This window comes from Mytilus trossulus, chromosome 3, assembly GCF_036588685.1.
Source record: "Mytilus trossulus isolate FHL-02 chromosome 3, PNRI_Mtr1.1.1.hap1, whole genome shotgun sequence".
In the NCBI taxonomy this organism is placed as follows: Eukaryota; Metazoa; Mollusca; class Bivalvia; order Mytilida; family Mytilidae; genus Mytilus; species Mytilus trossulus.
The window spans coordinates 35,987,759-36,002,677 of record NC_086375.1 but is presented as its reverse complement, the minus strand read 5'-3'; the positions used below and the strand labels follow the sequence as shown (position 1 = coordinate 36,002,677).

General features: G+C 31.3%; 1 protein-coding gene across 3 annotated transcripts in view; it reads left to right on the top strand.

The window, feature by feature from the left end:
- Nucleotides 1–299: 299 nt before the first annotated feature.
- The window catches only part of LOC134711356 (angiopoietin-1 receptor-like), a 34,482-nt gene continuing 19,862 nt past the window's right edge, over nucleotides 300–14,919 (top strand). Inside the window, exons 1-9 of one of the 3 annotated variants that reach the window (XM_063571910.1) lie at nucleotides 300–392; nucleotides 790–976; nucleotides 2,284–2,355; nucleotides 4,173–4,247; nucleotides 6,390–6,438; nucleotides 6,703–6,896; nucleotides 11,576–11,708; nucleotides 12,093–12,379; nucleotides 13,326–13,521. In XM_063571910.1, coding sequence (XP_063427980.1) covers nucleotides 863–976; nucleotides 2,284–2,355; nucleotides 4,173–4,247; nucleotides 6,390–6,438; nucleotides 6,703–6,896; nucleotides 11,576–11,708; nucleotides 12,093–12,379; nucleotides 13,326–13,521 — 1,120 coding nt within the window. In that variant the 5' untranslated portion in view covers nucleotides 300–392; nucleotides 790–862. The other 2 variants (XM_063571909.1, XM_063571908.1) reach the window with 2 other exon arrangements.

Below are 14,919 nucleotides of genomic sequence, written 5' to 3'. Positions count from 1 at the left end.
TCAAAAAACAAACTTTCTCATGAATAATTTATCTTTATTATATATATATCAAAACCAGCTTTCTATAGAGCATGTAATACGTGCTCTACAGGCTTTCATTGCTGTAAAATATTAACTGTCTTTAATTTAGATAAACTATATCTGGAAAAAACATAATCAGTTAAAAAACTCTTTCTTAATTAAAAGACGCAATCATTATGAAATTTATACCAACACGAGAAAATGCAAATAGCAATTAACGTCAAAACGTCAGAGCTGACATGCGCCTCAAATCCATACTCTCATCAACTTCAGAGCATCATCGGTCGCGATAACATAGGGTTACATTTCATCGTTCGTATATATGACTCAGAAACAAACAACTATCTCACAAAACAACGTTAATTTTCAGGGTATAATTATTATCCACGTGTATTTCTCTGAAATGAAAACACAGACTTATCAATAATAATTCTAAGAGATATATGGATTAATGATTATTTTTGTGTGATGTTTTTGTTAATCTGTTTGGGATGATGCTAATTCGTAGAAGGATTAATATTAGTTGACTCCAGTTTAATTAATTGTTCAAAGATTGTTTCGACTAGAAATGATCTGATCGTATCATCTGTATATTCAGCAATTAGGGATTTGTGTGTATAACAGTAATACTTTGCAGTTTATAACCATGTTCATTTCCACTGAACATTATTCAGGTGTGAAAGGTAAATCTACGTAACCTGCAACTCCACATTAATTTAATTAATTATTGAACCAAAAACTATGTCTGACGTTTATTCTTCATTTCAGTGCTCAAGGATCGATACAGCGTCATGGTATTCTAACTTTAAAGGAATGTCTTAAAAACAAAAAAAGCTGCAAAATGTGGAAATTATTTTATCTGTTTGTGTTTGTGTTTATTTGTGGATTAGTACACGGCAACGTTTATCATACAACGGTCCAAATAGCTCGATGTCGGGTGCAATGCTTAAAACAGGTAAATACAGTTTATTTTTGTATTCTCTATTGCTGCATCTGTTTAACGCAATTACTTTTTCGCACCTCAGAATAATTTATTTGATTGTGTTTGAGTGTTGCCAACACCTGTTTGTATATGAATACCGTTTAATGAAAAAATATCTCAAAGCATTGCATGGCTTGTAGAACAAGTATTAAGAAAATAAGATTTTGGCGTATGGAAAATGTTTCTAAGTTCACATGTATTGCGTAAAATTGTTTAAAAAAACTTAGGTAATACAATGCAATATGAGGCTTATTTTTCAATTTCATTTTTAGAAGTAAAAGAGCATAGAACAAGCATTAAGAAAATAAGATTTTCCGTATGAAAAATGTTTCTAAGTTTACATTCATTACGTAAAATTTAGGTAATACAATGAACTATGGTGTTTTCATCATTTACATTTAAAGAATAAAACACAGACTAGAACATGGTAAACGTGTTTTTAAGAGAACACAAAATATAATTTATTTGACAGAAATGTTGTGCAGCGAAATTTCACACTAAATCTTAGCCAAACTACAGCGTTAAGTTTGTGTAAATATATATAGTTTACATCATTGAAAATAGGCATAACAGTTGGATACTAGACGCATGAAATGAGTTTTTTACATCGAAAACATATTTTCTATACGAATTAACCAGTTTTGAGACTGTTTTGTAATTTAAATAGGAATCTGTTCTAAATGAAAGACTTAATAAACCGAAATCTAATATTACAGCTAATATTGATATGTGCAAAAAGTATAAAAATAATTGAAATGTGATAAAAAGTATCAAAATAATTGAAATGTGAAAAAAAGTATAAAAATAATTGAAAAAGATATCTGTAAAAAATAAATAGTTCTCTTGGATTTATAAAGTACCTTTTCAGAGACAGAACAATCGAATCTTGCTCTTGGGTCTTACACTTATTTTTGGTTTTCATTTGAGTTTGCACAATACATTTTAATAATTTTGTATGGCATTGATAATATAAATTGTTCTTGACTTCATTTTTATTTTGTTAATTTTCGTGGATTTTGTTGATACAGGCTAACCTCGAATTTCTATGTAAAATCAGTTACAAATTTTCTATTTGCATGTATATGCAGCATTCTTATAAAATTAAGAACCATAAAAACTTCCATTTTTCCCTCAATGAACGAAATTCTGTACCTAAAATTAAATTAATCCACAGTAAAAAAAGGTTTCTGTATAGAATTTCGCCATTGAAAATTATGTCTTGTACTACCTCTTGCAATATGTTTTAGATAATCTTTTTCACATAACATTTTATTTTTTAGACAATAAAACATAGAGATATCAGTACGAAAATCAACGATGGAAATTGCTTTAAAAAATTCACTTGTGACGGGGTATGTATTATTATTTTCGTTTTAAGGTTTATATCGAGAAAGTCATTTCTTGTTTATATCAGATATATATCATAAAATCGGCTGATGTCTTGATGTGGCTACTTCAAGTTGCTACCGGCTAAAGTTATGAATCTAGTGCACAATATTTACTGAAATTGCAATTCTTAAAAAAATCCTCCAAAATATTTCTAAAAATGACATTAAAGCTAAATATTTCTTGGTGTCAATATTCATATGCCCAAAATAAAGAAATTGGAGCATTCGGAAGCAAATATGAAAACCGTAAAAAGTCTTTATCTAGGTCTTTGGATCATCTCTGAATGAGGAATATAAACAGATGCAGTACTTGTCCATAAACCGGGCCATATCAGTTTTACTAGATTAGACATGCAAATACTAGTAGTATATTATGATATGACATAGTTCATTATCCAGACAAGATTATTGCTTTATATTTATTTGGCCTCATGTTGCCCCTGATTATCATGGCATTGAGAAGTAACAGTTCCAACAATAACTTTATATTGATAAGGCTATTAATTAAGCCTGCCACAAACATGCTGCGAGATGTAAACAAACAGTAGGGTATTTCCTAGTTGGATACTACTGACCCATCTTCATTAAGTTTGCCATGCGATAATTGTAGTAATAGCAAATCATAACAATATACCACTTAAAGCGTAAACTAAATGATCGTACATATGGCATAGTTCAGAATGTTGCTCGCCACAGGTCAGCGTATTCGTCGTTTGTGTTTTTCCAACTCACAGGGCATTTATCAGAGAAGGAAAAACGACAACAAACTGATCACAGAACAAAGATACTTATATGTTCAAATGGCACGGGTCAGAATTGCTACCTCTCGTCATTGTGTTCTAAAATTGTTGGATTTTAACAGGGCATAAATAAAGAACCTTTAACTTTGAAAAATTGCTGGTTTTTTAAAATAGAATATACAAGACAATTTCAACCCTTTTACCATGGCATAAGTTAGACAAGAAATAAAAATTGAAACCTGTCTATTGATGAAGATAAAAAGTGTCCCCCCCCCCCCCCCCAACTGTTTTGTTGTTTTTGTTTTTGTCATTGAGATGTTGTCTTATTAACGACGGTTACCCACCATCTTCTTTTATTCATTTCTTTTACCAAGGAGGTTATCTCTTATATACCTCCTTGCTTTTAATGATTATGTTCGTTTTATAATTTTTAATCGCTTCCATCATATGAAAAAAGACGAATTTATTGAACCACAAATTATACCCTATGTCATACGCTTATAAATATACATATAGTCTGTCTCATAATGGAAACTGAGAATGCTCAAGTTGATCAAAAGTCCATACCTGAAAAATATGTCCAGTAGTAGAAAAGTTAGGTCTCATCTATATTGTGTTGTTTAGATTGTCTTACTCTCAAGTCAAACTTGAAAAATGGTTCGTGCAGACGAAATGTGTTTCTGTTGACAACCTCCAACATGTACGCTCGCGACAATATTTAAAAATCAAAACGATACCATCTGGAGCCAAAACGCAAAAGCAAAATATTATAAACCATACAAGGTAATATGCTAAGTTCAGCTTTTTATAAAAGCGTCAAATTTAATGACACCATAGGTCAAATAGTACCAAAGCAATCCGGGTTACAAATTGCACAAAAACTGAATTTGGAAAGATTTCTCTTGAATTCCTTCTTTATTGACGGTAAACACATAAACCTGCACTAAGGGAGTTCGAAAGGAAGTTGTGTTCTGTACTTGACCTTATTTTTTTCATTGTTTGCAAGGAAGTTTTGCTCTATATTTGACCTTATTTTTTCAGTGTTGGCAGATGTGTTCCTACCTGTATGCCAGTTATCAGTTAACATCAACTGTATGTAGTAATCCCGATGTGTGTGTAAGTATCATATCATTCGAACGTTTGAAAATAATGGAACTGTTTTTACGCGTTTCTTCTTTGGACCAACTCAGAAATTCAACTACTGTTAACGTAAAATTGCGTCTTACCCTTTGTGTTCTAAATGAGGTATATATAGGCTAATAGCAGGGACGTTTTCACAAGCCATGCAGCATCATGCCAGCATTTTTACATTAAATCAGTGATCCTGGTCCAAATACTAACACTTCCGGTTTTGGTGCCAAGTGGACTGTTGTTTACTGTCCCGTTATTTGGCTGCATTGACCTCATCGATCTTTCTTCGAAACAGAAACCTTGATGTGTATAGAGTATATTGATAATCGAATTATTTAAAAGAAAGATTTTTACCGACTGCCATGGTATGGTCAATTCTAACAACTGCGTTATATTTTAATACATACGTGTTCTTAAATATTAGAATAAAAAGATGATGTATGATTGACAACTGAGACAACTCTCCGCCAATGACAAAATAATGGTAGAAGTTTGTACTTCTAAGTTATTGTTCAGCCTTCAACAACGAAAAAAAACAATCCGTATAACAACCTGTAAGACCCCGAAATGAAAAAAAGATAAACAGTTCAATCTGGGAAACTAAAAGCCTGATTTTTTATAAGAGGTAAATGCACAATTGAATCTATAGGGAAACAAAACGTGATATGACTGATTATGTTTATATAATATTATTAGTTTTGCTAATATGTACAACAACTTCAACATATAAAAGGTATCTCAACTCGGACATATGTATGGATTTGTAAGCCAGAGTTTGGAAGTTAACTGACATTTTGATAATAATAAAGCTTCTTGCCCACTTCCAAAACATGTTTTAGTCGATACTTTCTTTCATCTGACAAGATGTTAATGAATGTTCTGTACAAATAGCCAAGTAGTCAAATGTGCATGGTCAGTCTTGTTGAAATCAAAGGCACCCACAGAGTCGTAATTCATAACCTAATCTGACCTGACTTAAATGCAGCTTAGAAAAGATCGCGTCTCATTGATATAAGCATGTAAGGTTAAGCTTTTGAAGAGTTCACTAATTTTGGGAAACAAGATAAAGATGGAAGACATACCACTGCATTTTCAAATGTTAAAACAAAAGAAATGAAATGCAGCTTAGAAAATATTAGTGTCACTGATATAAGCAAAATAATTCAAAATGTAAGGTTAAGATTTTGAAAAGTTCACTTATTTCGGGATACAAGATAAAGATGGCAGACATATGATACCACCGCATTTTCAATAGTTAAAAAAGAATCATCTAATTCTGTCATAACTTTGAACGTCCACACTCTGTTAAGCGAGTGGTATACTATATGCATTTTAAATAACAAATGTGATTTTGTATTTGATTAAATTGTTTCCAATTTATTTAATCACATTTTGTGGTATGACACTACCATGTAATCTTGCAAAAGTCGACAAAAGCTCACTGTTTTGGGCCAATACATATTGATTTACATTCAACAAGGTATTCCTGACTCAATAATTAAAAGCCTTTTCAATCTGTTGACAAAGCGAACAATCAGTCGGATGCTATATGAATGATGGAGCTGTTCTGCAATGTTCGTTAATGTTTTCAAACTCAATATTATCTTATTAGACAACTAGGTGGGAAGTCTTTGACAGATTTATTCGAGCACACCTTCAATTAATGAACATCTGATAAATAATAGCATCAAAACACCTTTTTTTATTTATTTGATTTAATCTTTTTGAAATAAAGAATTCATTACATAGTTGGCTGTACTGTTATTTGTAGTCACTCCTATACATATATATGTACTTAAGTAGTCCAAAGTACAATAACAATTTCCAATAAGAAGGAAGGATATTTTACCTAATGACACAAACTGATTATGATTTCCAAATGATGTAATTCTTGAATTAAAATATTTAACATGAATAACTGATTGATTTTTTATGATTTTTTTTAAACTTCGACCAGTATAGAGTCAATTGAAAGAAGAGATTTGAAAGTGTTACTATTCTATATATATATCATTATATGTATATCCCAATGAAATTTAAATGAATGAGTTGTACTTAAATGAAATTCTGCCTTTTAAAGCTATATTTATAAACAGTAGTTCAATATTTTCTTTCTTCTTTATACAGCACAAAGGTTGTAAAGTTGCTTGCAGATTTCGAGAAAACGAACCAACGGGTAAGTCTTCATTAAAATCATATTTTTAGAAAGACAATTACCACCACCCCCTTCTTTATTAATACGATTTAATATGTATGTATTAAATGAAATGATTATATCTTTCTAATGTTGTTCCTAAATCTATCCGGTCCCTATTATAAATATCAAATTATTAAATATTTTATAATTCTTTCGGGAAACTTGACTGCTAGGTTGAAATTTAAGGAGAAGCTAACAAAGTACAGCGCTTAACACATTCTAAATAAACATTTTATCTTTCAGGAAACGTGACTGCTGGTTGGAAATTTAAGGGGAAAGATGCCCATGTACAACGCTTAAAACATTCTCACCAAGTTGAAATAACATGGTCTCGCCCAGAACTGGAACTTTTAAGTAGGAAGAACGATTTGATTGTGTATGTTATAATGTTCAGAGACAAGACGGTCAAAATCAAAGACTGGGAGGAAGTCCAGCAAGTGAGTGTCCACATGTTAATTATTTCTTTACATTTAAAAATGCATGTTGTTCTTCTTTTTGTTTTCTGACCTTGCAATTGTACGCCAAGTACGTATGCTTTTATGCCAAGTATACGAATGCATTTATGTCAAGTACGTTTGCATTTATGCCAAGGTCGTATCCATGTATACCAATAACTTGTACTCAGTAAAGATGTACCTTTTCCAGTTGTTGTTATTTACAATTCGATTGCCAACATATCCGCGGTTTCTTGTGTTTTTATGTGTGTTATGTGTTTTGTCTTGTCTTATCCAAAAGTTTGATTGTGTTGTTATATGTGTAATGTGTTTTGTCTTGTCTTATCCAAAAGTTTGATTGTGTTGTTATGTGTTTTGGGTGTTGGGGTTTGGTTTTTTTTGCCTTTGTTTTTATTTTTATATTTCCAGCTGGAATTTTTTTTTTTTATTGATTTTAAGAATAAAATGAATAATTATGACTAGTTGTAGGACCAAGTTTGTTGTTTACTTCTTTAAGATATACTATTTAATATGATAACAGATTTTCCTGATAAATTTTTAGTTCGATCTTTTAATACTACTCGTCGATAAATTGGCATGAAAATAGTTGTATATGTATTTTTTCTTGCCAACAGCTGAATTTTGTATTTTGAAACACTATACAAAATGTTAACGATATAAATCAGCATATTCCATGTTTTAGACTCTTGAAGAAATACAAGCCTTGTCTTATCTTAGATGTGTATTTAAGATTACCACCATGTAATGGGTTTAAAGATTCAGTACAGGCATTTAGTATATCGAGCATGACTACTATCTTAAAATGACTAGTGCCAAAATACCAGCATATCAACAAAACAAAATTTCCGAAATTAAAATTCATTGTTCTATTTTGAATGTTCTCGTGGGGGAGGGATCAACGGACATTGTAAAGGAAACAAGGATGATCAAAGAACAAATGTGACAAAGCATTTTGTAATATAAATCAGTTAAATGTTTTAAAATAATTAAATATTTAGAAGTTTCATGTTTCAAGGTTGTTTCATTCAAAGTAATACTTAATGAAATATTCATATAATAGAACCGCAAACCTATTTTTTTGGTTCAGTTCATTATTACAGAGTGTTTGTACTTCTATTTGTCAAATTAAATTTTGATAGAAAAAGTAATATTCAACAATTAATCTCGCCGATCTTTGTTTTCATTAGCAACCCCAGAAATCGTGATTATTTCAATAAAATATTCATGGAATCTTTTTCATCATATTCAAATTGTGCATCCCCTTTCCGAGTTTGTATGGGTTTTTCCGCTCTATGCACTATGTATTTTTTTCTCTATTTTTCCGTGTTAGAATTTCATTTGTCACATAAAATGTGTTTTGCGACAAAGGTCTCGTCATGCTTGGAAAATTAATAATGTCGAGCAAATTTTGCTTCAGCTTACTACAGTTTGACCTATTTACACGTAATATAGTAAAGTATATTAGTGGTGGAATTATAATGATTTTCTCAGCGTTTTCAGTATGGAAATTACATATACAATGACTATACACGAGAAAATCTAAGTTTTAAGTAAAAATCCAAACGGTAAAACAGCTTGAAAATGTCAATGTGTTCTTATAGGTCGTATTTTCCTTTTTTCTCAAGTTGATTCATCTATTGCACATCATTTGTTCCTACAAAAACTTGTTAATAATTAACCACCCGTTACTGAACGCACCCGGATTCTATTTTCAAAAGTTGATTACCTAAAATCGTTAGGACTTAAATACAATAATGGAAGCAGAAGTTACTGTGATGTTAGTATTGAACAAGGAAATGAGTTCCCTTGAGATCTATCCATGTTATCCAGTCAAATGTAACGAGAATGATGATTTTGTATTAATTAGAAACAAAAAAAAACTTAGTAATTTCTGCTTCCTACGCAGCGATATAGTTCTGTCTGATTTTCTATTATGATGTATGTAAGTGTGATATTTTGGGTAATAATTCCATGGTAGATGTTTTTATTTACATACAATAAATCTGCCAGAGCAATAATCCAACGTTAATCCTTGGCATTCTCCCACAGTGGTATATTATTAGATTCTACCAGATGCCCAAACCACTTGCTTTGTTTAATAACATTGTAAGGGGATAAGTATCTGGATTCACGTTGATGAGCTTAGATACATCGATAGGGAAATTATACGCTAAAGTAGCATTGCAGGTATACGTACGATATGGAAAATGTGTAATGTCTAGTAATAAAAATTCCATTTATGTTTACTTTTCATTATGTCCTAACCATTTATTCTTGGCAGAAACATTAGAAAATTGTTTTCCCTAATACACATGCAGCAACAATCAATTAGTGTTTCATATAACGACGCAACTTCTTAAATTAAAGTGCCTATAAAAATGAGGCATACATAAAAAGAAAAATGCCAAGCTTGCACCAAATTTATATGTCGTAACAGGTTCACTATTATTAATAGTTATATAAATTTCAAGATATTGACTATCAGTTTTCAAAATACAGAAATTGAAAATGAAATATTTATAATGCCTTATTGTTGCTGTATGTTTTAATATCCATTTGATGTCATTATTTCTCTGTATTTTTTGTTTGGGGGGAATGGGAGGATGTAATTGGTTCTTTCTTGGAGATCAAAATGAATTCTTTAATATGTCTTTTTGAGTTCTTTTCATCGTTTGTTTGCTGTCACTGGGCGGTTACTGAACTCTGATCTCCTTTTACTTTTATCGGTTTTATACTAATCGCTAAACCTATGGATTCGAATTTCCTCTTTTGCAACCGTGCAAATTACCATGCACGTAGTATTTTTGTTGTAGTTTTTCTCAAACGATTTGATAGGAAGCTGTTTCTATCATTTTGAGTTTCTTGTGCCAAGATTGTAAAAAATGACGAGTTTGATTATCATGTAATCATCGAAGCATGGTAGTATCACAGGAGCTTTGTGATTTATACATCATTAATTCTACAGATTATCGATGTTCAACCAATTTGTATTTGAAACCAAGCGTGCTATATCTCTATAACCGACACAGCTAGATACCAACGGACCATTTGTCGATAAAACGAAAGTAAAAATAATGAAAGACATGTTCAGAACATTAAAGAAAGTCATTTTTACCTTTGTTAATTATTTTTACTATACTGTACTAAGTAACTTTGTGTTTGTCTTAGTAGAATATTAGTACGTTGCAATTCGTCATAGTGATAGACATTTGTTAGTCAGTAATCTTAATCACCGATTCTGCATGACATGAAGTTTCTTTGAAGTGACATTGTTCTGCAACGATAAAAACAAAAAAGTCTACTAACATAATGAGATTCCAGGATATTTTTTTTTGTTGTTCGTTTGCGTTTGTTCTGCTGCTCGACCTAAAAACCGAAAATCTTACTCAGTAAGTAAGAATGCTTTGTCCATAAAACAAACAGACAAATTACTTGATCTTCAAATTTAGATTTACGCTGTGATGTTTCAGTTAAATAGATTAACTGACTCAAATATGTTATCCAATCAGTTGTGTGTGAATCTACGATGACAGCATTCTCATTAAGTTTGGAATGAAGGGCATGTTAATAAGAAATAACTTTGATAGGTTTGACCTTTTCCATTTTTTTGATAGATGTACATTTAGACCGCAACGTTCCCCAGATTTCAGAGAGAAAAAACAATCGTATCTTATCTTATAACATTTCCTTGGTTTCTATAAATAGAACATGCTGTTTCCTGTAGTTATGCACCCTGTATTTGAGAATCAAAATGTGAAGTAACTTGGTTACATACCAGACGATAAGAAATAAATAAATCCCTTAGAAATTATTTCTCCTGAAAAAAAAAATTGAAACCAAACTAGACATTCGCATTCCCAAATGAGTTAACTATCTGCTTTGTATTAACAATACTTGGAGGTTTAATATTTAAACGTTAAAACAAGCTTATTTTTTACAGTTGTTTAGTACCCTTGTCTATTCTAGCGGGGGCTCATTTGTTGCTTATGTTCTATTAGATAAATATCGAAAATGAGATCGTCTAGTCGAATATCCATTGTCCATTAGATAATCCTTCCCCTTTGTTCCCTTTTCTCTGAGTTAAAAGTATGCATGTAAGACAGATGATCAATGTCGACACCAAGTTGTTATTCGTAGTGTTCCATGAACCGTTCGAGATTAAAAGTAAAAGCAGCGCCATATATTTTGCAATGTAAAATGGATAAAAGACATCAGAGACAAAAACAATACACATAATTAATTTGAAAAAATAAACAACAGGCAATATCGATAAGTTTTTTTAAAATTCGTTTATTGTGCAAAATAAGCAATATACAATATCAATAATTATCGATGCTTATATTGTGCAAAAAATAGCAACATTCAATATCGATAAGTATCGATTCGTAAATTGTTCTAAAGATAAGCAACATTCAATATCGAGAAGTATCGGTTCGTAATTGGTCAAAAGTTAGCAACTTTCAATATCAATAAGTACCGATTTGCAATAGTTAAAAAATAAGCAGCATTTAATATCGATAAGTATGGATTTAGATATTCTTTTCATGTCCCTATATAGATTATAAGCTATAAGAGGGAGTGTGTTGAAACTTCTTTGTGAAGATAAATTCACAAAAAGCTTCATATTTACAAAACATATAAAGTGTTGTTTTTTTTTACAGACATCATCTCAAGAAGTACTGTTAGAGCAAGATTCTCTTCCTATACTTCCGGAGTTCTGGTTAATGGCGGTTAGTGAAAACGGTACTATTGCTGAAATTAAATTCGATATGGATTCATCACCAATAGTTCAGGGTAAATATATGTTAACTTATCTCAAAGCTGCAAAGGTCTTTCAAAAACTTTTATTATTTTTTAAAAAATTACCTCGCCACTGTCTTTAAGATTATATTAAGAATTATCAAAATGAGCTTAGTTTTACAATTGATTTCGATCTAAATGCTTGGATCATTAGGGTCAATTCCAAGATTTTTTAAACAGGGGTAGAATTTCAAAAAACTTAATAAATATTGCGGAGTAGAGCATTTCCTGGAAGATTTTATGCTTTAAAAATATATATGTTTTATCAAAGGGAGGCCTTCTTTATCTTCTATGAAACAACTACCAATTATGGATGTAAATTGAAATAAAACTTTCCCGCATCATTAAATATTTATGGAATTCATTTGTTTATTGCAGTTATTACTCCGGCAGTTGTCTTTCCTCTAAAAATAAAGCAACCAGTACAAATATCTAGTGACTCACCATTAACTGTAAACGTTACTCTACAAGAAGATACCAAAACCGGGATTCTATCAGCACTAGTCGAGTGGGACCATCCACCCATCTTTACCAGTAAACGCGTTATTTTGTATGATATTCATTTGTTATTTACTGACTGCAACAATGTTTATGAAACATCTCCAACATGCCTAAAAACACCAGAACAATATGCACATACTGTAGGTTTTAGAGATACACTAAAGGTAAGCTTTTTTAAATATTATTGTCAATTTCAACTAGTAAAATATGTGAAGCTATATTGTAAAATTGTGTATAAAGTTTTTTTATGGCAATATACTTTGATATAAAAGCTGATTTGGTCATTACAACATGAGAAATGTTCATTAAGGCAATTAGGTTTTCCATTACGTCAATCGAACACACAATTTAAGTATATTTCATTCTTTAATGAAAGAATCCTTACTATTAAAATTTGCATGTCAAATGTAATTTGAATTTTAATGTTCATTACTAAATGAATATTCGTGCGTTTGCACTGACTTGGGACATTTTGAAAAACCAGATGAGGCATAACTTTTTTTAAGTAAGGTTTTGGTTTCCCGTGTTTTTCGATGTTGTCTAAGATTTAGCCTTTCAACTGTTTTGATTTGAGCTCCACTGATAAGTCTTATGTATATAAATAAAATGCAGTGATGCTTAACAAATTATAAACCTGATAATCTCTGAAGGGGTGTTCTTTAAGATAACTATTTAAAGTTCGATAATTTTAAAAGAGAGGCGAAAGAAATCAAAGGAAAACTAAAACGCATTAGTAAATTTTAAATTAAAAAGATATCTAAACTTTTGTTGCAAATCAGGTTGACCTTAGACGTTTCTGGTTCATTGATTTCGTTATCCTAAGAGTGCTGGTACTACCACTGCGGCTACATCTTTCGGTACTAGAGTTTTAATTGCCATATACTGCTTGTAAAATTGAGAATGGAAATGGGGAATGTATCAAAGACACAACAATCCGGCCATAGAAAAAACAACAGCAGAAGGTCACCAACAGGTCTTCAATGTTACGAGAAATTCCCGCACCCAGAGGCGTCCTTCAGCTGTCGTTACTTTGGAAATGATAAAGCGCAACATACTAGGCAAATGCAAATTATGAATAAAAAATTGCAAATGATTACTATTGTTTTACAGCCCCATTATAAGCTGGACAAATTGCTGTATAATTCCTACTATCACCTAGAAGTTCAGATGAATGACGATTGGTATGGAAATGTGGAGTTCCGTACTGTAGAATGTCCAAATGTTGACACCAAAACTTACACAGTATGTCCAAGTGTAATAGCATCCAATAATAATGAAAGTGAAACAGAAGAGGATTATGAACATGGTAAGCGTATGTTTTATGTCTTTTTTTCGACCAGTCTTGCATGATACAATAATTTATATGAAAATATGAAGATTTGGTATGATTGAATGAGCAAACTTTACATATACCAAAGGACAATGGTGTGAACAATTTAAGTAACTCAACGGTCTTTGATAATGAGAAAACCCCACATCGTATTGTCCTATTGTAAGCAATACAAATAATAGTTCCCAGTATTAACAAATTTGAAACAATTTAAGAGAGAAAAACATCAAAGAAGGCAGATTAAGAGGTCTTGATCCCTGGCACTTCTTGTCGTCCTTTATTTGTGCTGAATCCAGACATTTCACACGTTCCTCTTCAAACTTTGTCTAGTGTGGTGGCCCACCCGCCCCCTTTTATACTGTCTAAAAGATCATGCATTTGACCAATTATAAGCGTCTAACGTCCTTAGATATGCATGCACAAACTGCCCAAAGTATCATAAGATGATACATTGGTTGCCATTTTATTGTCTATTTTGAAAAGCTGTCCTATTTGTAAAACTTATTGTACTTAGACAGCCCAGTATCTTGCTAGCATATAGTAGTCCCTAGTGACAACTAAAGAACCATTGATCATCCATTTTCAAACAGGTTACTTAGTTTTCTTCTTGTGGGAAACAACGAATAACCAGTCAGTCAGTATAGATGCACTGGTCCAATAGATCAATATTGTTTATTCTTAGTGATAGATTTAAACGATTACCTACTTAACACTTTTTGATGTTTTACATGCAACATCGAACTCCTTAATTTAGATCATATCATTAAAAATGTATGATAAAGAACGAGAATTGTCTGAGATTCTGCGTGAAAAATCTCTAAGCCTTCGGTGTTAAAATGTGTTAATGATCGATTTAATAGTTTTGTACGATAAATCATAAATCATATTACAATATTATTTCCAATAAAAACAGCTATTTAACAAACTTTAGGCTTGCGGTATTAAGAATTTTAATGAAATGTTGTATATGTTTAGAACTGCATCTTGAATTAATCGACTTACATGTGTGCAAATGATTCATAGTTGTATAGAATGCACGTAAAAGGTGCGATTTGATTTGCAATTTGTTCCATACCTGTTTAGTGACGAGATGTTTTTTTTAATTACAACATTGATGTTTATACGTTATTCCCGTTTTAATGATTTGAAATTTTAGGTCACAATTTTTATTTTACCATTCAATACCAGTCTCTTCTGATATGTAAAGAGAGAAAAAATTACAAGGAAAAAAGCTATGTCGTCAAAACATCACGCTACAAAATCAGTTTTTGTCTTATCACTCAAATTATATTTTATACAGTAAAATAAGAAACCATCACCTCATATCAGTTCTATATAATTCAATGATTTATTGGTTCATCTACTATAGTAGTA